This window comes from Saccostrea echinata, unplaced genomic scaffold, assembly GCF_033153115.1.
Source record: "Saccostrea echinata isolate AGI-Se365-2 ecotype Australia unplaced genomic scaffold, CSIRO_AGI_Sech_v1 ptg000010l, whole genome shotgun sequence".
Lineage (NCBI taxonomy): Eukaryota > Metazoa > Mollusca > Bivalvia > Ostreida > Ostreidae > Saccostrea > Saccostrea echinata.
In genome coordinates this window covers 12,428,219-12,453,808 of record NW_026889759.1, presented here as the reverse complement: position 1 = coordinate 12,453,808, position 25,590 = coordinate 12,428,219, and the positions used below count along the sequence as shown (strand labels likewise).

The following is a 25,590-nucleotide window of genomic DNA, read 5'->3' as shown; positions in this document are numbered from 1 at the left end:
GGGTGTTAATAGCAAAAACTAGGACCCAGAGAATCTTCAGGTAACGGGGAGTGGGTCCACACCCACTCAAAAAATATTTCTTCATGTCCTTTTTTCAAAAAACAAAAGTTTTAAGGAAATAAAAAATCAAAAGTTTATAATCCTGTTTGTGTTGGGGAGGGGGGGGGTCACAAATCCGCTTTCCTTCATCCTTACCAGACTGCTTACTATATTTCAATACAGAAACTTGAAACGACTTGCGATCTTTGCAGTTGCAGTTGATTCAAGTTTAACAGCGTACATTTATTAAGAAAAAAAAATTTTAAGGGACCTCCCCTCTAGATCCGCCCTGTGAGACCATTTAATCCAAACGTTTTGATGACTGTGTCGTATTGACGATTGCGCATGGCCTGACAGAAGTGACGTCACGAATGAAGGATATCCACGCGGTAGACAGTGTCGCAATAAGGATTATTTTGAAGTGGAATTTGTGAAATTTTAAAACCAGTTTACTTTGAAACCATGACCGAAAACGGCGAAAGCCTCGCCCCTGATTCCTGGGATCAGGACGACGCCCAAGAAACCAGCGAAGTTACATCCCAGTTGTCAAATCTCAATGTAAATGCCCCAGCATTTGTGCCAGGGCAAAATGTTTTTGCAGCAGAATTTGTGCCTTCTTTTCAAACAAAAAGTGTTCCAGGTAAACATGATTGTTGTGTGTGTTATAGGAACAACAGTTTAGACTTCATCACCTGTGAACATGATGAAGGGAGGGGTCCCCAATGTCTTACAACTGTGCCTGATTAGTAATCATATACAGTCTTCCTCAACTGAGAAGACAAGAATTCAAAGAAATAACACTGGATATTAATCTAAGAAACATATAGGTGTAGATGAAACTGATTTATGTCAAAGGACCTTTACACAAAGAAATTTTTTCAGGTGTATTAATGGCAGACAAGCTTTGTTTGACCATTTCTTGTTAAATGAATTGTATGCGTTGTGGTATTACTTGTCAATCGAATTAGGGGCAGTGCTCAGAAACATGCCAACAATACACATATCAATGAACGGGTCTGTCATTTCCTCCAAACACCGAGATGGTTATCTCACGATAATTAGTCTAGTCTTTGCATATTCTTCAGTTTTAGAATTTTGTTATTATTGTATTTTTAAAACCTTTTTATGACCTTAAAAAGTACACTTTTAAACTTTGACAAAATGACATAAGTGGAAAATTAAAGCTGCTACCAAACTTCTGCACAACTTCAGGAATTTTGGAAATATCCATGCAGTTTGTATTGATGTACTGAAGAAAGAATGAAGAAATATACAAGGTTGGCTGGGAAATACCAGTTGTGGAAATTACCAGTGGCAAATAATGGTATTTCTGGTCCTGGTATCTATAAACTGGGAAATACAAAGTACAAAGTTAGATTTTTTTTTTTTGATTTTTTTAAATGTAATACATGATTCAGAAATTAAAAAAAAAAAAAGATAATAACCATAAAAACACAGATGAATATGTCTCTTTAATTCAATATGGTTAGAGTGTTAGCACTATTTTAATATTTATTGCCACTCCAGATCCTCTTTACTCCTATATCGGTTTATGACTTTGTTACTTCTTCTTTTGCTTACTTTTTTTCACACTTGCACTATTGTAAAGATTTCCTGTTAACTTTGTAATATCTTCTCTATACTGCAGTTACAGTTTATGAGAATAAACTATTGTCATTGTCCTAAGCTTTCTGTAATAGAACACAAGTTTCCCTGACTATCTGTTAAATAATCTTGAAATTATCAAATTAGAGTTTCTTTTTCATCTTAGTACTATTAATTAATTCAAAAAGAAAATAAATTTTCTTCAGTCCTTTTATAAACATTTAACATAGCAATCAAACATTATTTTCACAAATTGACTCTTGACAGTTGTGTGCTTGTGTTTCGAGAATAATCTACCTTTAGTAGAGTTGAAAGGCCTTCTAAGGAGTGACAATCAAACCACACTCTTTACATTTTAATAATTTTCATAGATCCTTCTTCATTTACATAAAATAAAACCCAAATGGGATCTTGGGGTTTCAGCATTATAGATCTGTATTAATTATTTGTAAATCATCAGTGATCATCTTAGAAAGATGTTGCTATTCTCAAATTCTATAATCATTGCATTGCTACAATGTGTTGAAGAAATAGCTGCAGAACTGTAGCATTGTGGTTTTATATTTTAGTTTTTAACCATAATGCTACAGATCCCGGAATGTGAATAAAGTGTAATATACGATGCAAGATTTTCTGCACACTTAATTTGGGGATGTATTTCACCACTTTCCAGCATTGGTCAATCAATGACCTTACATCCCCTAATTCTAGATATATTTTATAAATAACCTGTATATTTTATCCACCTGCTAACCCTTTATAGTTGTCTCTACAGACAAATAAACTCGCTTGTTGTGAATTTGTTGTCAGATGGCTAATGTTGGAAAGTGGCAAAATACATTCCTAGAGTGCACAGAAAATTTTGCACCGTAAATTGCACTTTATTTACATTATGGGATCTGTAGCGTTATGGTCAAAGACTAGAATATAAAACCATAACGTATAGTTCTCCAGCTATTGAAGAGATTGAGAGTTTCAGAATTTTTTCAGATGCATGGGATCTAAAATATTTTGTAGGAAATACCTTGCTATGGAAAGTAAGGCCATCATTTAAAAAAACTTTGTTTAATATACTCCGACCCACAATTTCATGGTGAATAGGTAGGTAGGTTTTTTTTCTACACTTTGATAATCATCATAAAAACCACAGACTTAGAAATTATCATTATTCAGTGTTAGAGACACCTGACAGCTAAACAGATTTAATATCTATTGCTATTCAATCTTTTAATCTAAAAAGCATCTTAGAAAAATGATAGACCTTAAATTTAAAAATGATACAGATAATCTATTAGGAGTTAGGAGTTTACAACTCTACAAAAAATATAAATAAATAAATGGAATTTAAAGTACTGAAAAACAATGATTCGGTAGGGTACGAGCATCGAACAAGTCATTTTTTTATTGTTGGCCAAAGTCGCACAGAATCATGTCAGGAGTGTATCTAAAATCTCTAAAGAATAGGGTCTGCAAACTGGCATTATGAGTTTTATTTAAGTCAGTGCAAGGATTTTACAATTCTATGTCTGCAGCAATAGTGTAACAGATTTAGTCTTTGATGTTAGATACATGTGCTCAACATGGTCAAGAGGTGTAACAAGAAAATCACCATTTGACAAGATTTTGATAACACATTTCACAAATAATAGTTGTTTTTGAAGAGTACTGAAAGAACAAAATGTGCAAGGTCCAAACTCCTTAAATTTAATACAGTTGTGTACATATAATATATGTGTGTGTATATATATATATATATATATATATATATTACTAGTATATTAATGATGTAGAAAAATGTCTTCAGATGAAATCTTGAAACTTGAAAATATATTCCAGAATCAAAGTATGTTCTGCAAAAAAGGGTGAAAAAACAGGAATTAACTACTTTGAAGTTCTTGTACTCTTAGTCAAGATAAAGTGAACTTTTTTTGTTTACAGTTTTAGATGGTGTTCCCTGTATCATAAAACTTACATGCTAATTTGTAAATGTTTAGATGATGGTCCCCCTGCACAAGAAATGCCAAACATTACTGAACCACCCCCTACAGGGAAGGACAGCACAAATACTGCCGAAACAGAAATGGGTTAGTATGATAGAACAGATTATAGAAGAATAAAATGTGCAGACTGGATAAGCAATATTTTAAAAACATGACCAATACCAAATGCTTCTGTTTTTATGTTTGTTGTTTTTTTCCCCCTGTTGTGTTAACCATGCATTCAAAATTACTATCACAGATTGCATACGCTGAAATATTACTGTGTATTAGTGTGTAATCATGGTAATTGTAAGAGATCTCAGATAAATTGATGTAAAGAATTATAAAGCATTTATATTGTAGTGCATCACTCTTTGTTTTGTTATGTTTTCCTTTCCTCTGGAATCGTTATTGGAAAAAAAACTTTTTTATCCCTGTCAGTTCAGATTTTTTAGGACTTTGTTTCACAACAGTGCTTAGTTTTGGAGTATCATAAATTTTCTTAGCTGCTGGTTGGCTGCAGATTGTTTAATAATTTACCACAAATGCATCTAACATATAAGGGGTATAAATCAATACATGCTAGCAGTAGTTATTTGGCATTTCTGCACATCATGCTTTATTTAAATGACATATTTCTTACATCCTTAAAGACTATGCTTGACACTGATTTACTTGGCATTTGAGGGAATACTACATGATTGTTTTGATAAATGGATTACTTTGGGTATATTGTGTAAAACCTTTGTTTAATAATCACACTCATATTTTGTGTTTTAGGATTGGGAATAATTTTTTTTTCACTCTGCTTTGAATCCATGCAAGTCTTTTCCATGCATCACATATCTTTTAGTCACTATTGTTCATTCTGTGGTTTTGTCCTTCTGTTTCAGTATATGCTTAGGATTTATTGCCTTTGGAAATGATTGATATTCTAGTGTATTTGCAGTTTATTGGTTTATTATGCTGACCCCATCAACATGCACTACACCAATACTTTCATTTATTTTAATAAAACACCCATTATTTTGAAGAACTAAAAATGCTATATGTAATAGCGATTCTGAGCTTGTCTCAAATGTGCTCTTCAAATATGACACCTGGCTCTTACAGAGGCAACAGAGAAATGGGAAGATGAAGGTGCTGAAGATGCTGAAATGGAGGAGGAAGAAGAAGAGGAAGAGCCAGTCAAAATAGCTAGCTCAGACGAGTCAGGGCCCAAAAAAGAACATGTTAATGTCGTCTTCATTGGCCATGTTGGTTAGTTTCTTTAGAGGTTGTTTGCATTTAAAAATGAAAAAAAATGAAGAATTGCAGAAATGCTGTACCTTACTGAGATTTTTTCTCAGTATTTAGCATACAAAATATTCCAACAGATGAATTCATATGACTATAGGGTATACTTATGAGACATTCACTTTTTTACGATAGATGCTGGGAAATCAACGATTGGAGGTCATATTATGTAAGTCGTTTATAATACAATGTATAGTCCAATGTGTCAATCTTGGATATTAAAGTAAATCTTTCATGTGTTTCGTATGTGATTAAAATCCCTTCACTTCATTTGCTTTTCAGGTATGTTACGGGTATGGTTGATAAACGTACTCTGGAAAAGTATGAAAGAGAAGCAAAGGAAAAAAACAGAGAATCATGGTCAGTTGATTCTGGTACTAAAAAAAGGTGTAAATGACAAAGCACTGATAAAGTAGGCCAAGAGACATGTGCTTTGACATTGAATAAACATTTGATTCAATGAACTTGATGAATTTATTTATTTATTTGAAAATGACCAATTGCACTCAAAAGCAAGTCTGTTTTGAATTTGTGACAGTGATCATGAGAAATAATTTAGAATTATTTTTATTCAAATTATTATAAATCTTTGAACAAAATGTGTAGAAGGAAAACATATGTAAGAGTAAGACTCACTCCACATGTTTTATCAGAATATTGTGCATTAAGTGATTACCACTAAAAGTAGCAAGTTTTGTGTTCAATATACTTTAGATAGCATTTATATACCCATCTTGATCTGTATGTCATGTGTAGTCATAAGTGATAAGTATTATAAAAACAAATTATTATATGTTGCAGGTATTTATCATGGGCATTAGACACAAACTTAGAGGAAAGAGAAAAGGGGAAAACAGTGGAAGTTGGTAGGGCATTTTTTGAAACCGAAAACAAACACTTCACTATCCTAGATGCCCCAGGGCACAAGAGCTTTGTACCTAACATGATAGGTGGAGCATCGCAAGCTGATTTAGCTGTATTGGTGGGTATTATGATAGCACATACATGTTCAATAGTCTGCATTACATTTTTACACTAAATTGGCATGGATGACAAAGGTTTGAATTTTGCCAACATCTTCATATTTTTACATCAGTAAAACTGTTACAGCTGTCTGTTTAATTTTAATTTTACATCATGACATTATACAGTGTCATTTATGAGGTAAGACAAGAGGTATTGGAATGGAAGACCAATAATATCCAAACTTAGACACAGTTTCCTTCTCTGGTTATACATCTCTATTATTTTCTTCACAACAGGTGATATCTGCACGTAAGGGAGAGTTTGAGACAGGGTTTGAGAGAGGTGGTCAGACAAGAGAACATGCTATGTTAGTGAAAACTGCTGGAGTCAGGCATTTAATAGTCGTCATCAACAAAATGGATGACCCCACCGTACAGTGGTCAGAAGACAGGTAAATATAAGAAACACAGTCTGAGATACACATCTACGTAGAAGACAAGAAATTCACTGGAAAACTTACTTGGGAGGGTGATGTACCATTTAGAAAAGACACCCACAATTGAAGATAATTACGTTTTCCATTTACATTTGGGAACATACTGTTTTTTTTTCCGTTTTTCTTTCTTCTTTTATCCATTTTTGTCAACAAGTTCTCTATATAAGGTCAGTGTATATTAATGAAACCATATTTTCAAATACAGGTTTAATGAGTGCAAGGAAAAGTTATTACCATACCTGAAAAAATGTGGGTTTAATCCAAAAACTGACATTTATTTCTTACCTGTCTCTGGGTTAACTGGTGCATTCCTCAAAGACATACCTGAAGAGTCTGTATGTCCCTGGTACAGGTGAGGATAAACTCATTTTATTATACTTCTGTTAAAATGTTTCCTATATAAAGTTAAGAAGGTAAACTAACTATCTTTATAGTCTCAAAATTTCCACATATAGCAAAGCTATACCCCGGGGTATAGTTTTTGTTATTATACTTCTGTTAAAATGTTTCCTATATAAAGTTAAGAAGGTAAAATAACTATTTTTCTATAGTCTGAAAATTTCACGTCTAACAAAGCTATACCCCGGGGTATAGTTTGTGCTATCCACCCCTCGGAAAACTTTCATTCAATTTTTGCCGCCAGTTTCGATTTCCTGCGATAAATCTATAGACTGATGATGTCATTATGACTTCAGTAGCATTGTGACGTCATCAGGATTTCAGCTTATTCTTGCAGTGTTATCTTACTCCAAATACTTCATTAAAACTTTTATAATTATTCTTTTGAACTTTTCATGTTTTGCCTATGAAACTGTAGTATCAGGTAATACAAACCCTCAGAAATTATGATATACATCAGTATAATAAAACGCTTATCCACTGGCTGTGAGTGGGATAGCTCTTTCATCAAACCCTTGACAGGAACTATTCCCCTCGGGCAAGCCCTCGGGGAATAGTCCCTGTCGCGGGTTTGATAAAAGAGCTATCCCACTCACAGCCAGTGGATAAGTGTATATTATAGTATGGCTTATTTACAGTTATCACTGTTTATATGAATACTTGGTTATGGTGCACTAATATTAGAATATTGTAGGAGAACAGATCAACAACAGAAAAATAAATTAAGATTTTGACAAAGACTATTGATAGCATATTGAAGCATGGAATAACTGCAGTATCACTGCTCCTAAATTGAAGAACTTAAAGCATAAAGTGAAAGTTGGAGGTCGATCTCTTGCTTCTTATATGTTAACAAGTTTAATCTTTCAACTGTGACCTACAAGTACATGAGATAACAATTTTGTAATCAATCATGGTAAAAATTTAGAAAAGGAGAACAAACAAAGACTTTATATTAAAGTAGACATTATGAACTTGGTTTGTAAATAGGAAAATTCTTTTAGGGACTATACTGACCAAAAATACAATGTGCACCTTGATGAATTGCTTGTGATTTGATACATTGCTTGATGTACATGTATATAGAGTAAGACTCTGGAAAACTATAAAAAATGTTCTAATATTGGATATGAATATTTAACATGTTCCATTTTTTGTGCAGTCTGATTGCTGTTTATTTTATTGAATAAAGGTATTTTTATCTGCCATAGAAATACATGTTCTGTAACAAGAATTTAAATTTTTAATTTGTAAAACTAAATACATGTACTGTCACTTTTGAGAACCATATCTAGAATCATCATGCAGTGTAGTAAATGTAGCAAAAAATAGCATAGATGCATATCAGTACTTAATCACACTGCTATATTAAGGAAGCTCTAAACACTAATGAAAAAAGCTTTTTGGACTTTGAGAAAAATATATCATATAAAGGTGCACATATTCAGTGTATCTAGTTCATTTTCAACATAGGGTACCTGCCTTATTTCTGCAGAAAAAAATGTTCAAAGACAAGGAAGTATTTGTGAACAGAAATCACTGTTGTTTACTTACATCGGGAAAATTAATGGAAATTATGTATTCAATTACTTAATCTTGGTCTAACATAACATTTAAAATATTTTAATTCGTAAGAAATTGTGTCATTAACTGTAGATTCCCATTTATTCTATTTTTCTTCTAAGGGCAGATCACTCTAACTTAATAAAACTACCATACAAATAGAACTTTAGAGTGCAGTGTTTAGAGCTTCCTTAAGGCCAAAATAAAAAAAATCCTAGATTCTCATCAGAGTTTTTTTTAAAAAATCGGGCGGGCGGATTTTATTTTGTATTTTTTCCATTGTGCAGATTTTTTTGTTGACCTGGTCAATCAGTGCAGATTTGAAAAACAGAAATTAAAAAAAAATCGAGGCGGGGTAAAAAAAAAATCGGGCGGGCGGAGATGAGAATCTAGAAATTTCTTTTCATTATGGCCTAAACTAGAGGTTTTATGCAGCCTGATATGTTTCAACTCCTATTTCTACTGGAATTTTGTACTTTACAGAGGACCATCATTGATATCATACCTCGACACAATGCCCTCATTCAACAGGTCTAGTAATCTACCTGTCCGTATGCCCATTGTAGACAGATACAAGGTATGGACTACAGCATTAAACTTATTCTGCCTTAAAATGAAAATAGTTTATTTGAAAATCAATTTGAAGAAGCATTTTTTTTTTTTTACATTTAATGACAAAAGAACAGCATTAATCCACACAAGATATTCTTCATATGAATGGATTTATATTCAAGAATCTCCACTTAAAAGAAAACATTTTCAGATTTGGATGTCATTAGATATCTCTCTCAAACACTTAAGTTTTCTCAATTTGACTGAACCTAACTACTTAATAGCTTTCATTTTAAATGATTTTAAATGTAACATTTCATTTAAATACAAGAGTATTAACAACCTGAGTATGAACAAGTCATGTTCCTGCAAACTGCCATAAATGTATCCATAATTCATCCATATACAGTGTAAGTGCTCCATAATGTATCCATAATTGCTGTATAGACAAGCACCTATATTTATTAGTGTTAAACACATCTTTAAATTGAAAATTTTAAGACAAGAATTACAGATTTTTGTTTTTTCAAAGTATTGTACATTGTAACGTGGTAGCAATTTAGCTTTTGAAGAATTTGAACCTCCTACAAGTACTAGATTGAATGAGTACTTGTTGACAACCCAAGTATCTGTACATGATTTATTGTTCAGTTATTTTGAACGCTAGGTTATCACTTGATCTTAGACATTTTTTTTTATTTATGTGAATTATTTTTAATTGCAGAAGTGTATGTGCTCTTTTAATACTAGATTTTCTGTTTTAGGATATGGGTATCATGCTTTTAGGAAAGCTGGAGTCAGGATGTATATCACGGAATCAGACATTCCTGCTGATGCCAAACAGAGTAAGAACATTTAATTATGATCTTCTATGAAAATTTATGCTTTGTGTGAGTTTATGTTCACTTTACTTGTAGATTAAATGAATATCTTAGCAATATAAATTTTGAGGATTGACCTGATTTTTGTTGATTTTTTTATTATTATTATAGGCAAGTGTCAAAATCATGCAGATTTTCTCAGATGACATTGAGGTAGAAGAGGCCAACCCAGGAGAAAATCTTAAACTGAAAGTATCAGGGGTGGAAGAGGAGGTAAGTGTTATGATTAGGGCTCTTCATTTCATGATGCTAGGAAAGACTTTATTGTAGTATTTGTCTTGTCCTATCCTATATTGAAGCACACTGATGCCTACCTTGTAAGTAGGGCTGTCAGGGTTCCCAAATTTTTCAGGTCGGGTCGGTTCTGTAAATTTTCTGTTCAGTTTCTTTGGCTTGGTTATTTACATACTGTATGGGGGATTAATTTCACGGGTTCTAATTTTCACGTTTTTCTCTTTTCTTACACGATCCCGGTTTGTTGAATTCGCGGAATTGGTATATAATAAAAGTTACCTCCCTTGTCTAAAGCGACATTAATCAGCGTTATATATCCACTTCACGAACAACAGTGTAGGTTTATATAAAATAGTTAGATTTAATAATTAATTGACGATTAATTAAAACAAGTGCAGTTATTAAAAGTCCTAGACTATAAACGTCGAATGATGATGCTATTATGATGAGTGCATGTACACCCCAAGATCTTCTTTCCAAAGGGATAATACATCGCGGCGAAAAACCACTGGACGGTAATAAATGTTTTAAGGTATGTCAACGAAATAATATCTTTCCACATCTTCAGCAAGCTCGATAAGGCCAAACAAAAAAATATGTGTGGTTCCGGTTACACTTCCAAAAAAATTAGGGTAGGTAGGTAGGGAATTTTTTTTTTTTTTTTTTTTTTTTTTTTTTTAGCAAAATGATTTTCTTAATTTTTTCTTTAGAAATAATACCTATCACTGCTTTGCAAACGGCATTTAGATGTGGTGTGATAATATACTAGTCAATATTGGTAGGGGACACCTAAATGTTAGTTTGCTTTGGATTTAACACTATTAAACTATGTTTTGCAAGGAGGCCGTCATTGCTGAAACTAAAACTTAAACTGGAGTCATTGATGGAAATCAGGGAAAATTCCGGAAAAAATATGAAAATTGCCAAAAAAAAGTTTAGGGTCGGGGGTATAAAATAGGGAAGGTCGGGTAACCGGAACCACACATATTTTTTTATTTGGCCTAAGTATTTAAATGATTTTTTTAAAAACCATGATGTCGATAAAAACTAATAATAGATAAAAATACACGTGGTAACATTAGTTACGCACGGGTAATCAAAACCCATGACCCACGTGTTTTGATTGATGAAACGTAGCATTGGCTTTTAAAACAGCTTTTTAACAAATGCAGGTTTTTATCTGCTGATTTGAATTAAAATAAAGCGTGATAATTAAAATAATTGAATGACAAGTACTACTCGTAATTACTGAAATGACCATGTACTGCACGTATATATACCTATCGTAGTCTGTTCTCAAATTTACAAATAAAACATGGAGGTTTATGAAAACTTATTCACTGTTTCTTGAATTCATGGATTTATCAACACCGTGAATATAGCGAATATTAACACCGCGAGTTATTTTCCCCCTATACAGTATACATGTATTTTAAACCTTAATTTCATGAATTAGACTTGCAAAAATCTTTATTTGTTTCTTTAAATTCACCTTGAAAACAAGTCTTAACCATATTAACATCTGTGTTTAGGAATACTAGGCTGACTATTAGCTACAACTTGACCACTCTTGCTTGATTTGATAATCATCTAATCCTTCTGTGACAAGTGTTTTGTCAGGGAATGAAGTAAATTTCAGTTGTGGTGTTTATTTATCATTGTTATCGGTGATGTTTGTTTATCATTGTTATCGCCATCATTCTTTTGATTTTGACACCATTTTTTGTTTAAAAGAGACTCTAATATACAAACTACACCAGAACCGAAATCTGGAAAAATTTAACTGAAACCGAACCAAACAACTTGAACTGTGGTTTTCTGTTATTTTGGGGAACCATGACAGCCCTATTTGTAAGAATTGTATTTGTTGACTTATCCATTGAAGTATTACCTCAGGACTGTGTGTTTATTTGAGCTGTGTTGGTTAATTAACTTCTTTTTCTGTTTTAGAACATTTTATTCAATTATCTTCTTGTAGGATGTATCCCCAGGGTTTGTATTGTGTCCTGCAACTAGTCTGTGTCATACAGCTAAAACATTTGATGCTCAGGTAAGGACAAATATTAATGTATATTTTACCCAAACAAAACTTGTAGAAGTGGACATACTGACAAATGTTTAAATAAAATGTTTCTTTCATATGAAAATTTTTATCTTAAAGCTACCAAATTGATGTTTTTAGCTCACCTGAGCTGAAAGCTTGTGAGCTTTTCTGATTATATGAACTCATCCACCTTCTGTCCCTACATCCGTCCATCTGTAAACTTTTCACATTTTCAAGTTTTTCTCCAGAACCACTTGGCCGATTTCAACCAAACTTGCTACAAAGCATCCTATGGTGAAGGGGATTCAAGTTTGTTCCAATGAAGGGGCATGCCTTCTTTCAAGGGAGATAATCAAAAATTAGTGAAAATTTGGTTGTATCTTTTTAAAATCTTCTTCTCAAGAACCACTGGGCCAAAATAGTTGAAACTTATATGAAACCTTCTTTGCATAGTGTAAATTCAAATTTGTCCAAATCATGACCCCTGGGGGTAGGGTGCGGCCACAATGGGGGATCAAAATTTTACTTAGGAATATATAGGGGAAAAAAATCTTTAAAGATCTTCTCAAGAAAAGCAAGTTGGGATTAGAATTGGGTCACAATGGGGAATTAAAGTTTTACATAGGAGTATATAAGAAAAAAATCTTCATAAATCTTTTTTCTCAAGAACAGCAAAGCCATGTTTAGTTATATTAATATAGAAACATCCTCAGGTAGTGTACATTCAAATTTGTTCAAATCATGACCCCCAGGATTATAGTGGGGCCACAGTGGGCAATGAAAGTTTTACATCGGAATATTTAAAAAATCTTCAAAAATCTTCTCAAAAACAGCAAAGCCATGTTAGTGATATCGATATGGAAGCATCCTCAGGTAGTGTAGATTCAAGTTTATTCAAAATCTTGATCCCATGGAGTAGAGTGGGGCAAGAATGGGGGATCAAAGTTTAACATGGCAATATATAGGAGAAAATATTCAAAAAACCATATTTAGTCATATTGATAATATGGAAGCATCCTCAGCTTGTAAAGATTCAAGTTTGTTCAAATCATGACCCTTAGGGGTAGGGTGGGGCCACAGTGCACTATCAGAGTTAAACATATGGATGTATAGGAAAAAATTCTCTAAGATCTTTTTCCCACGAACAGCAAAGTCAGTCACATTGATATGGAAGTATCTTGATGTGGTTTAGATTCAAGTTTGTTTAAATCATAACCCTAAGGGGTAGGATGGGGCTAAATCTATAAAAATCAAGACAACTGGGGGTGGGGGGTGGGGGGGGGTGGTCACAATAGGGATCAATGTTTTCCTTAGGAAATTATATAATAGAAAAAATCTGTTGATGAAGAACAGCAGGACCATATGACTCAGGTGAGCATTGTGGCCCATGGGCCTCTTGTTATATATTCTTTTATATGGTTATATATGCTTTCCTTATGGAATTCATCTAATTTTTGCTTTACCCCTATCCCCAGATTGTGATATTGGAACACAAGTCCATTATATGTGCTGGATATAGTGCTGTTCTACACATTCATGCATGTGCTGAAGAAGTAACGATCAAGGCACTACTGTGTTTATTAGACAAAAAGACTGGCGAAAAGGCCCAGATTAAACCCAGATTTGTGAAACAAGATCAGGTGGCAATAGCTCGAATAGAAGTCAATGGAGGAATGATCTGTTTAGAGACATTCAAAGATTTCCCACAGATGGGACGATTTACATTAAGAGATGAAGGTAAATACTTTTGATTACATGTATTTAGGATATTTTGACTAATAATTTGAATTTTAAGTATTGATGACACAGAGATGATGTAAGTATCACTTCAATGAAGATAGTCTATGCATTGATTAAACTTTAGGCTAAAACATTCCTTGATACAACATGTATACTGTGGTTTCCTCCTTTTTTGTTGAACGTCAATTTTCATTGTTTTTTTGGTTGAGCCAGACCACAAAATTAATTATTCAATGAACTACAAATCTTACTAATTATTGCATAGAATAAGGTAAGTTTCCACAACTTTATGTGTCAAATTGAATTTTTTGCCTTTCTTTGATGGTTATTTACATGTGAGGGTATTTTTGATTGAGGTGTAACCAAAATCATCTCTGTTCATATAGTGTCTTTTTCTAAGATTTTTGCAATTAAACAATTTAAATTTTGACAGCAATATATAAGGTAATGATGTATTGGACAGCAACAAGGATTCAATATGATAATTATGCACACATCAATGTACATAAACATGTTGATTCTTAGTTGAAGAACTTGTAGAAACTTGAACATTGTTTTATTGTTACATTTCAAGAATATCATAAAAAAGTGTCTCAAGAATAATACTCTTGTGAATTGTTTTACAGCACTGCATTATTCTGATTTGCAAAAGGTTTTCCATCTTTCCTTTTTTAGCTCACCTGAGCTGAAAGCTCAAGTGAGCTTTTCTGATCACATTTTGTCTGTAGTCCGTCTGTCTGTATGTCTGTCTGTCCGTCCGTCTGTAAACTTTTCACATTTTCGACTTCTTCTCCAGAACCACTGGGCCAATTTCAACCAAACTTGCCACAAAGCATCCTTGGGTGAAGGGGGTTCAAGTTTGTTCAAATGAAGGGCCACGCCCTCTTCCAAGGGGAGATAATTAAGAATTTGTGAAAATTTGGTGTCATCTTTTAAAAATCTTCTTCTCAAGAACCATTGAGCCAGAAAAGTTTGTACTTATGTGAAACCTTCATTACATAGTGTAGATTCAAGTTTGTTCAAATCATGACCCCCGGGGGTAGGGTGGGGCCACAATGGGGGATCAAAGTTTTACATAGGAATATATAGGGAAAATCTTTAAAAATCTTCTTCTCAAGAACAACAAAGCCACAATTAGTCATACTGATATGGAATCATCCTCAGGTAGTGTAGATTCAAGTTTGTTAAGATCATGACCCCCATGGGTAGGGTGGGGCCACAATGGGGGATCAAAGTTTTACATAGGAATATATAGGGAAAATCTTTAAAACTCTTCTTCTCAAGAACAACAAAGCCACAATTAGTCATACTGATACGGATTCATCCTCAGGTAGTGTAGATTCAAGTTTGTTAAGATCATGACCCCCAGGGGTAGGGTGGGGCCACAAGGGGGGATCAAATTTTTACATAGGAATATATAGGAAAATTCTTTAAAAATCTTCTTCTCAAGAACAACAAAGCCACAATTAGTCATTTGGTATGAAATCATCCTCTGATAGTGTAGATACAAGTTTATTTAAATCATGACCCCTGGGGGTAGGGTGGGGCCACAATGAGGAATCAAAGTTTTATATAGGAATATATAGAAAAAAAATCTTCTTCTCAAGAACAACAAAGCCACAATTAGTCATATTGATTTGGATTCATCCTCAGGTTGTGTAGATTCAAGGTTGTTCAAATCATGACCCCTGGGGGTAGGGTGGGGCTACAATGGGAGATCAAATTCTTACATAGGAATATATAGGAAAATTCTTTAAAAATCTTCTCAAGAACAACAAAGCCACAATTAGTCATATTGATATGGAATCATCCCCAAATATTGTAGAATCAAGCTTGTTCAAGGCATCCTCCAGTAGTAGGGTGGGGCCATAATGGGGGATCAAAGTTTTACAATAGAACATATACAGGAAATGTCTTTAAAAATCTTCTTCATTCTCAAGAACAACAAAGCAATAATCAGTCTTATTGATATGGAAGCATCCTCAGGTAGTGTAAGTTTAAGTTTGTTCAAATCATGAACCCCCACCCCCATCTCATCCTCAGAAGGTTTATATTCAATTTCATTCAAAACATGGCACCTTGGGGTAGGGTATGCCTAGAACAGGCGATCAAAGCTTTATATATGAATATATAGGAGAAATATAGGAGAAGAAATCTGCTGACGAATAACAGCAGGGCCATATTGACTCAGGTGAGCGCTGTGGCCCATGGGCCTCTTGTTTTTTTTGTTGCAGGAAAAACAATTGCAATAGGAAAAGTTCTAAAAATCCGAGAATAAATGAAACGAATAATGACTCAAAGGAAGAAATTTAAATGGGAACTAGTTTTGCTTTAAGTGCTCAACAGGAACCCATCCATTTGTGGAAATTCCAAAGATTACTGATCAATTGGACATGGAAATGTACTGTGCAGATTTCTGATTTGGAAAACAAATTTCAACTGTACATTATTTTTTTTTGTTGCAGGAAAAATGTTTGCAATAGGTAAAGTTCTAAAAATCGAGAATAAATGAAACAAATATTGACTCAAAGGAAGAAATTTAAATGGGAATTAGTTTTGCTATCAGTGCTCAACAGGAACCCATTTGTGGAAATTCTAAAGATTACTGATCAATTGGACATGGCAACGTACTGTGCAGATTTCTAATTTCTATTCTTTGGAGGTTTATTATCAAACAAGGTGCTTCATTATGTGTATGTTCTTTTTAACATTCAAGTATTGTTTTAGAAATTATGCTTCTAGATTTTTCTTTTTTTACTATGCAATTTGCTTTAAAAAAAAAAAAAGTAATAGTGAAATTTTGATCAAGTATGGTTTTTGTATTTTGTGTTCGTCTTGCCAGTTGTGACTTGAAATTTAGCTAGGTATTAATTGCATCAAAAATTTTTCATTTGTTTTTGCTTTTCGGTTTTTTTTTTAAAGATACATATCAAAACGGTTGTAAAATATTTCTCTATTAATGACATATGCATAGATGAAGTAAATTTAAAATAAGAATATAAAACTGTAATTCTGTTCAAACTGATTAAAGAATTAAAAAGGGACAAAACAACACATTCGTAAATGGTTGCTAGAGAAGCAATTAGCAATTGTTATGATACATGTATATACATAATGTATCAAAAAAGCATTTCAGATTTATTTATGTTACTGACAAGTTCAGTTTGTGCATGTTAATGTTAACTTTATACATACTGTTAAAGATTTCATTTGAGAAATCGATGTGACATATTTCTTTTAGAAGGCACACCTGGAGGCTGAAATTTCATATTTTCTACTAAATGTACAACATTTTACAAAAACAAGGGGAAAGTGTGCTGACATTTTAATGTTTTTATTCAATGAATGAACTGTCAACAAAAAGTACATGTATTTGCTATATGCTTACAGTTCTCTATTATACAGTACATACATGTATCATGAAATTTTTCTGGAAAATCTCTTTTAATGTCACTTTATCATATGCAAGAAGTGCTGATAAGATTTGACACCTTGATTGACCAAAAAAAGGGGGGAAAAAATAAAGATTTCAGCAAAGATTTTACATGACACTGTATTTTTTTCCCTTATAAAAGTACACACTCATGACTATGAGGGAATAGATTAACTTTTAGATTATGTTGCATCAAAAAAGTTATCAAAAGATATTTGATGTCAACTGCCCAGGTCAGTGCATTACATGTCAACTGCCCAGGTCAGTGCATTACAAAGTGAAGTTAACACAAATGCACCTTCAATGAAAACATAAACAAAAAGGACAACTTGAGATATACATGTAATACACGCTGCAGTGACCAGCTAAAAGCAATCAGGTGTAACAAATGTGAAGGATTTGTATACCTCATGCTGATATAGAAAACAAATATGGCGTATGCCTATTTACGAGTCTTGTTCAGCTTTAACATAGTGATCAGTAACAATGAACTATAATACCAAAAAAGCATGGACAGAAAGACAACTGCATATTAAAATTATTGAGAAAGTCGTAAAAACTTCAACCAGATAATTTTTAGAAAAAAATCTCATTGACAATACTGATAAAAATAGACATATTACTAAAAATTCCACTAGTCCAATTGGGCTAGTGTCCACCTACATTCAACCAGCCTGACCGAAATTATACTAGTGTTGGGCGTCAGGCTAGTGCTTTTGGCGCACACTAACAACATTGATTGTAATTAGTAAGTTAAAACTGAATTTAATTCCCACACCTTGTTTAACGATGGCAAAACATCTGGAATAGTTTAAAATGCCAAATTATGTATATTAATATTTAATTAAAAGTTATTGTATAAATATATATCGTCTTGCAATTTATTATTGTAATGCATCTTTGGGTCTCCGGATATGCTGACCAAAAGTAGGTCACAGTGACCTACTTCTCAGTGACCTACTTTATAGCTTTTCATTTTCAAATCATTATTGATGCATAACACAGACACTCTGAATCCAAGTACATGTATCATCAAACCATGTCATTTGATGCATCTTTGGTGTGTCAAAAAGAATGTCACTATTTTTGGGTTGACACACTCTGAGGCACCCAGGTGCATCAACCGAGGTTATTCTAAGCCTCTTAGTTTTCAAGATATTTAGCTAACGTTTTGAAAATAAACAATGTTTAATTCAGAAGTGGGTTACTGTTACCTTTTTTTAGCTCACCTGAGCTGAAAGCTCAAGTGAGCTTTTCTGATCACCCGTTGTCCGTCCGTCTGTCCGTCCGTCTGTAAACTTTTCACATTTTCAACTTCTTCTCAAGAACCACTAGGCCAATTTTAAGCAAACTTGGTACAAAGTATTCTTGGGTGAAGGGGAGTGTAAATTGTTAAAATAAAGGGCCAAGTCCCCTTACAAGGGGAGATAATCAAGAAAAGACAAAAATAGGGTGGGGTCATTAAAAAATCTTCTTCTCAAGAACCACTGGGCCAGAAAAGCTGAAACTTATGTGGAAGTTCCTGGAATAGTGTAGATTCTAAATTGTTAAAATGATGACCCCGGGGGTAGGGCGGGGCCACAATAGGGAATCCAAGTTTTACATTGAAATACATAAGAAAAATCTTTAAAAATCTTCTTCTCAAGAACCAACCATTCACGGTAGCTCAGTCAGTAGAGCGCTTGCTCCGTGATCGGGAGGTCGTGAGTTCGAATCTCGGCCGCGACTGACCTAAGTCAATAAAAAATGGGTAGCAACTGTTCCTTTGCCATGCGCTCGGCACTTTGAAGTGAAAGTTGCGGGTCCTTCGGATGAGACCTTAAAAACTGAGGCCCCGTGGCACGATAAAGATCCCTCACTGCTCAATGGCCCTGAGTGCCGAGTTAAGGTCAAAATTTGAAGCCCTTCACCGGTATATGGTGACGTCTCTATATGAGTGAAAAATTCTCGAATGGGACGTAAAACAACATACAATCAATCAATCAATCTCAAGAACCACTGGGCCAGAAAAGCTGAAACCTATATGGAAGCATCCTGGGGAAGTGTAGATTATAAATTGTTCAAATCATGACCCCCGGGGCTAGGGCGGGGCCACAATAGGGAATCCAAGTTTTACATTGAAATATGTAGGAAATATCTTAAATCTTCTTCTCATGAACCACTGGGCCAGAAAAGCTGAAACTTATATGGAAGCATTCTGGGGTAGTGTAGATTATAAATTGTTCAAATCATGATCCCCGGGGGTAGGGCAGGGCCACAATAGGGAATCCAAGTTTTACATTGAAATATATAAGAAAAATCTTTACACATCTTCTTCTCAAGAACCACTGGGCCAGAAAAGCTGAAACTTATATGGAAGCATCCTGGTGTAGTGTAGATTCTAAATTGTTCAAATCATGACCCCCGGGGGTAGGGCAGGGCCACAATAGGAATCCAAGTTTTACATTGAAATATGTAGGAAATATCTGTAAAAATCTTCTTCTCAAGAACAACTTGGCCAGAAAAACTGAAACTTATATGGAAGCATCCTGGGGTAGTGTAGATTCTAAATTGTTCAAATCATGACCCCTGGGGGTAGGGCAGAGCCACAATAGGGAATCCAAGTTTTACATTGAAATATATAGGAAAAATCTTTTAAAATCTTCTTCTCAAGAACCTCTGGGCCAGAGAAGCTGAAACTAAAGTGGAAGCATCCATTGTTGAAATCATGACCCCCGGGGGTAGGGCCACAATGGGTGATCAAAGTTTTACATAGGAATACATAGGGAAAACAAGAGGCCCATGGGCCACAACGCTCACCTGAGTTACTTTGGCTCTGCTGTTCTTCACAAGACCTCCCCTTTGTAATATTTATTGCGGCCCCGCCCTACCCCCGGGGGCCATGATTTGAACAATTTAGAATATACACTACCCAAGGATGCTTCCACATAAGTTTCTGCTTTTCTGGCCCAGTGGTTCTTGAGAAGAAGATTTTTAAAGATTTTTCTTATGTATTTCAATGTAAAACTTTGATTCCCTATTATGGACCCGCCCTACCCCCAGGGGCCATGATTTGCACAATTTAGAATCTACACTACTCAAGGATGCTTCCACATAAGTTTCAGCTTTTCTGGCCGAGTGGTTCTTGAGAAGAAGTTGAAAATGTGAAAAGTTTACAGAGGACAGACAGACAGCTAGATGGATGGACGGACGATGGACAACAGGTGATCAGAAAAGCTCACTTGAGCTTTCAGCTCAGGTGAGCTAAAAATCTTTAAAAATCTTCTCAAGAGCAGCAAAGCCATGATTATTAGACATATTTATATGGAAGCATCCTTAGGTAATGTAGATTCAAGCTTGTTCAAATCACGACTCCTGGGGGTAGGGTGGGGCAAAAATGGGCGATAAAAGTTTTACATAGGAAAAATCTTTAAAATCTTCACAAGAACAACAAAGGCATGATTGACCATAATAATATAAAAGCATCCTCAGTTAATGTAGATTTAAATTTGTTGAAATCATGACCCCCCAGGAGAATAGAGGGACCATTACAAGGGAGCATAGTTATACAAGGGAATATAAAGGATATATCAATAAAAATTTCTTCTTAAGAACAGCAAAGCCATTATGTGTCATATTAATTCAAAAGCATCCTTAGGAAGTTTAGATTCAAGCTTGTTCAAATCATACCCCCCCCCCTCCCCCCCAACCATTTTTATATTTACCGGTAAACTTTTCAATACTGAACTGATTTCTGCTTTTTCCTAGCCAAAGTGCTCAGGTGAGCGATGTGGCCCTTGGGCCTCTTGTTTTATATACATGTACATGTATATCTACAGTGTATAATTTACAAGTCTTTCTGACCATTAAAAACATAAGAAAGTAATTATAAAATTCCTTGTATTTACTTTTATTCAATTGACCTTTCAATTACAGTATTTACAGTGATTAATTATCATAGGTGAATAGAAATGGGAATAATTTCTCTCAGTAGAATACAAATTAATAGAGCCTTGCAAAGTACCAAATCACTAAACTACCAAATAATGAACAAATCATCCAGAATTGAAAACTCTGGTAATAATGCCCTTGCTTATTACAGCTCTGTAATCTGTTTGCCTCCTAGTTGCCCAAGGTGCAGAGAAGATTTTCAAAGAAATAATGCATTTTCATTATATAATCAATAGAGCCTCCCCCCCCCCCTCCCCAGAACCCCAGACCCTGGGGGCAACAAATTTCTCAATTTTGAAAAAGCACCTTTGCTTATCATAACCATGCACTTAGTTTATCATAATCTGCTAAATATCCAGGAGCTGAGAGGAAGATTTTCACAGAAATAATGCATTCACTATATCTTCAATAGAGCCCATCCTTACACTAGAACCCCAGACCAAAGGGTCATGAAATTCACAGTTTTGGAAGAAGCACACTTGCTCATCATAGCTATGCATTTTTTTTTTTTGCTTAATACCCAGGAGAAGAGGAGAGGATTTTCAATGGAACAATGCATTTTTCACTATTTAATCAATAGAGGTCCCCGAACCCCTGACTCGGGCCACAAATTGCACAATTTTTGAAAAGGCACATTTGCTGATAATATCCATGCACTTGGTTTATCTGGTAAATTTCCAGGAACAGAGAAGAAGATTTTTAAAGAAATAATGCATTCACTATATAATCAATATAGATTTACAGTAGTTTGTAGTGTAACTAGCGCAGAGAAAAATAAGATGGACCAGACCAGGATTCAAACTACTGTATTTTCTTATACAGACAAGAGAATATATGACTTTGTAACCATTGTTTATTAATTTGTGGAGAATGTTAATTCATGGATGAATGGTACCCACGAAAAGTGACCCACCACAATGTCTAATCATTCTACAGTAGTCAGGTGCTTTATCAACTGAGCTAATAATTAAACCTGCCAGACTCCAACATTCTTTCCTCCTTCAAGGTCTTTGCTCTCAAAGACACCACTAACATGGCAGGTCTTTCACCTCTCAATTTCAGGGCAGATCAGGGCACCCAATGTAACCAGCGAGGCAAAAAATGCAATGGACTAGTCCAGGATTTGAACCAGCCCCCCACCCCACCCCAAAACACTACCTTGGTGTTCTATTAACTGAGCTATCTGGCCATGATAAAAACTGCCTGTCTGCCAAATTCTTCCTTCCTTAAAAGTTTTTGCCCCGCAAAGACACCAACAAAGGCTATTCTCTGACAGATATATTTCACCTCTCATTTCCAGGGCAGGTCAAGGCACTAAATGTAACCTGGGAGGAGAAAAATATGATGGACCAGACCAGGATTGGAACCTTTGCCTCCTGAATCACTATTCAGGTGCTCTACCAACTGAGCTATCTGGCCACCCTTGATAAAACCTGCCCGACTTCTTCTGACTGTAAACATTAGCAAAAAACAATCAATCTGACCCTATTAGATATTCATCTATATATTTTATTATAAATGGTCTTGTTACATAACCTGTAAACAGTCTTGGATTTATGTATAATTTGTAAGTAAATATAAAATCACTATAATATAGTATATACATGTACTGTGCATGAGTATTACTGTTATATACTCTGACATTTTATGCCAAGGGATTATCAACACTAAAACTTATTTAAATACATGTATTAGCATTTTTAGCTCATCTGAGCCATAAACATCAAGAACTTAACATAGCACAGTGATTCTACAAAAACATGACCAATTAAGAATTTTTGATGTCGCTTACCAATTTACCGTTGTAATATCTTAGCTGTAAATTTTAAGGTCGATTTCAACTCTAAGACTTAACATACACACATGGTTTTGTAAATATTCACCGATAAAAAAGCAGTTAAAGTTTTATTATGAACATAATGTAATGTTGAAAATGAAGCGACATTAAGATTTGTAGTGGAAACGTATTCCACTACAAATCTTAATGTCGCTTCATTTATATACAAATTTCAAGATGAAATTTTCAGTAGTAAAATCGTTCCGAATAGACTACAATGAATGTTAAAAAATATCTTTTATCCTATATAAAAAGAAATCAAACCACTTCTCGCAAAGAAATGCATAGATCTCCTTTCATTCGAATTCATATGCATGTCGCTTAAAATCGATTAACTTCCGTAACGATTTTGTTTTAGATTTCACGCATAGAATGCAGATTTCAAAAAGAACTGAAACTTATCTGAAAGTGACCACGGAGCCTTATATCATCGATTCTAGTTGCGAGTCAGCTATTTTAGACAATTACATTTTCGACATATCAAAATGAAATAGACAGGAAACAGTTGTCTCTCTTAAAAAATTAACTTCCGTAACGGTAATTCAGGAAAGTTTTTGCAATAAAAGAATAACAAATTTTATTATTTTGGGAGCGAAATGCTTCATACTTTTGTTTAATATCCGAAACCAAACTTTGATTTTAACTATTGAAGAGAATTTTTACTTTTATTGCTGGGAATTAACTTCCGTAACGATTAACTTCCGTAACGATATTTTTTCCGAAAAATTAATTTAAATTCGGATTCATGCAAGACTTCATGAATCATAATTTAACGTTCTTTAATGAACATCGGAAACGAAAAATTGGTCAAATTCAGCTTTATTTAAAAAATAATGAGGCTTGATCAAGCATTAACTTCCGTATCAATGGTATCTTGAAATTGTTGTAAAAAGTTAATGATGCCAGATTTGTGGGCAATTTTTTGTTTTCAAGTTCACTGATATGTCCTTTAGAGAATTATGATGTTCATTTTGCTATTTGAAATAATAATTTTTTCATGTTTTTTACTCTGAATTGGTCCATTTATCGTAGAATGACTGAGCAATCTCTTTGGATTGCAGGGATTAAAAATTGTTTAAAGAGCCAGGACCCCTCCATAAGTGGAATAATTATAGATATGCTGTATTCTTTGAAAATCTGTCCCCAAAACTGCAAAAAATAATATAAATCATGTTACCCTGGATCCAAGATACACCAGAAACAGATATCCAAATTTAAACATCTAAATCAGAAACATATTAACGAAGAAAATTGAATGGATAAAATTTTCTGAAAATGACATGATTTGTAAATTTGCTTATTTTCAATAATGAAAGGTCAAAGATACTGATGGTGAATGTTTAAAATCTCATTAATTTAAGAAGCACAAAGATTATCATAATGATTATTAGAATCACTGCAATTAAAATCACTGCAATTTTTGCTAGAAGTATTATGATATGTGTTGTATTTGTTTTGAAATAAATGTAGCATATCATATTGCTTTAAATAGACAAAATGTTCTCCTGAGGGTTGGGTTATGAAGATTTCTAGTCCTAAAAAAGACCAAAGAAAAAATTAAAATATTATCAAAACATATTCACTCATAAAAGACATTTTTCTCAAAAGAAGTAGGGCAATTTAGAATAACTTTGTACCTGATGTGCCTCAAGCTGTACTGGGTAGGTATGTATCATAATAAATAACTGAAACATACTGCTACATGTATCAAATTAATGTAATAATAAAATGAAAATACTTTTTAAAAAAGCACACAAAAAACATATTTCAAGAAAATAAAATTCTGAGCATTTGATACTCTGGTACAACCTTTAAATATTGAGCATTTGATACTCTGCATGGTACAACCTTTAAATATATAGAAATACAATGCCACATAGAAAGGCTGAAAGAATGTAGTTTTACAAAAAATGAACAGCAGCCCATAAAAATCCTTCATTTGGTTGCCCTTTTCGGGATACATGCATAGGACCAAAAAAGTTGGAACCTCTTTAGAATTGAAATATTGTTTGTACATGTATATTTTCTTCAGTTTGAATGGTTCTTTTTTGTACACTATATATTACACAGTCATAAAAAAATATTGAAAAACAATAAATTGATGTGAATTCCTGTAAACTGTTCCTTTTTATTGCTTAATACATGTACAGTATTGGATTATCACAAACATTTTACATTTTTACATCTACATGTTCATATTAAATGAATATTTAGTAAAATATGTAAATGTAAATGAACTAGTATACTTATTGATTATACATACATGATATATACATATTTATTATACCTCTGTGAATTTTTTCTATATAAAAATATTACGAATAAACATGTTATTTTTTCCAAACAGCCCCTACCGTGGAATAGTTTTTGTGCTATTTGCCCATGGTGAAATAGTCATTAAACTATTCACCGGCAGCATTCTGTTTCCCTCGCTTTTCATCTCGGAACTCTTCTGGTTTTATACAGATTGTGACGTAACACAAGTAAAGACTGCTTCGGTATAATAAAACACTTATTTACTGACTATTCGGACAATAGCAAGTTTATCGTTCCCCTCAACAGCAACTATTTCCCGAGGCTGCGCCTCGGGAAATAG

At 33.9% G+C, this 25,590-nt stretch overlaps 1 protein-coding gene across 1 annotated transcript; it reads left to right on the top strand.

Annotated features, from left to right (window-relative positions):
• The first annotated feature begins 384 nt into the window (after positions 1–384).
• On the top strand, positions 385–17,338 carry LOC133184423 (eukaryotic peptide chain release factor GTP-binding subunit ERF3A-like). Its single transcript, XM_061319493.1, has 14 exons — positions 385–679; positions 3,639–3,728; positions 4,737–4,883; positions 5,055–5,088; positions 5,202–5,279; positions 5,721–5,901; positions 6,182–6,336; positions 6,587–6,733; positions 8,827–8,920; positions 9,660–9,740; positions 9,888–9,989; positions 11,989–12,060; positions 13,530–13,791; positions 16,029–17,338. Exons 1-14 carry the CDS (start codon positions 502–504, stop codon positions 16,070–16,072), a joined length of 1,665 nt encoding a protein of 554 aa, XP_061175477.1. The 5' UTR covers positions 385–501; the 3' UTR covers positions 16,073–17,338.
• Positions 17,339–25,590: the final 8,252 nt, after the last annotated feature.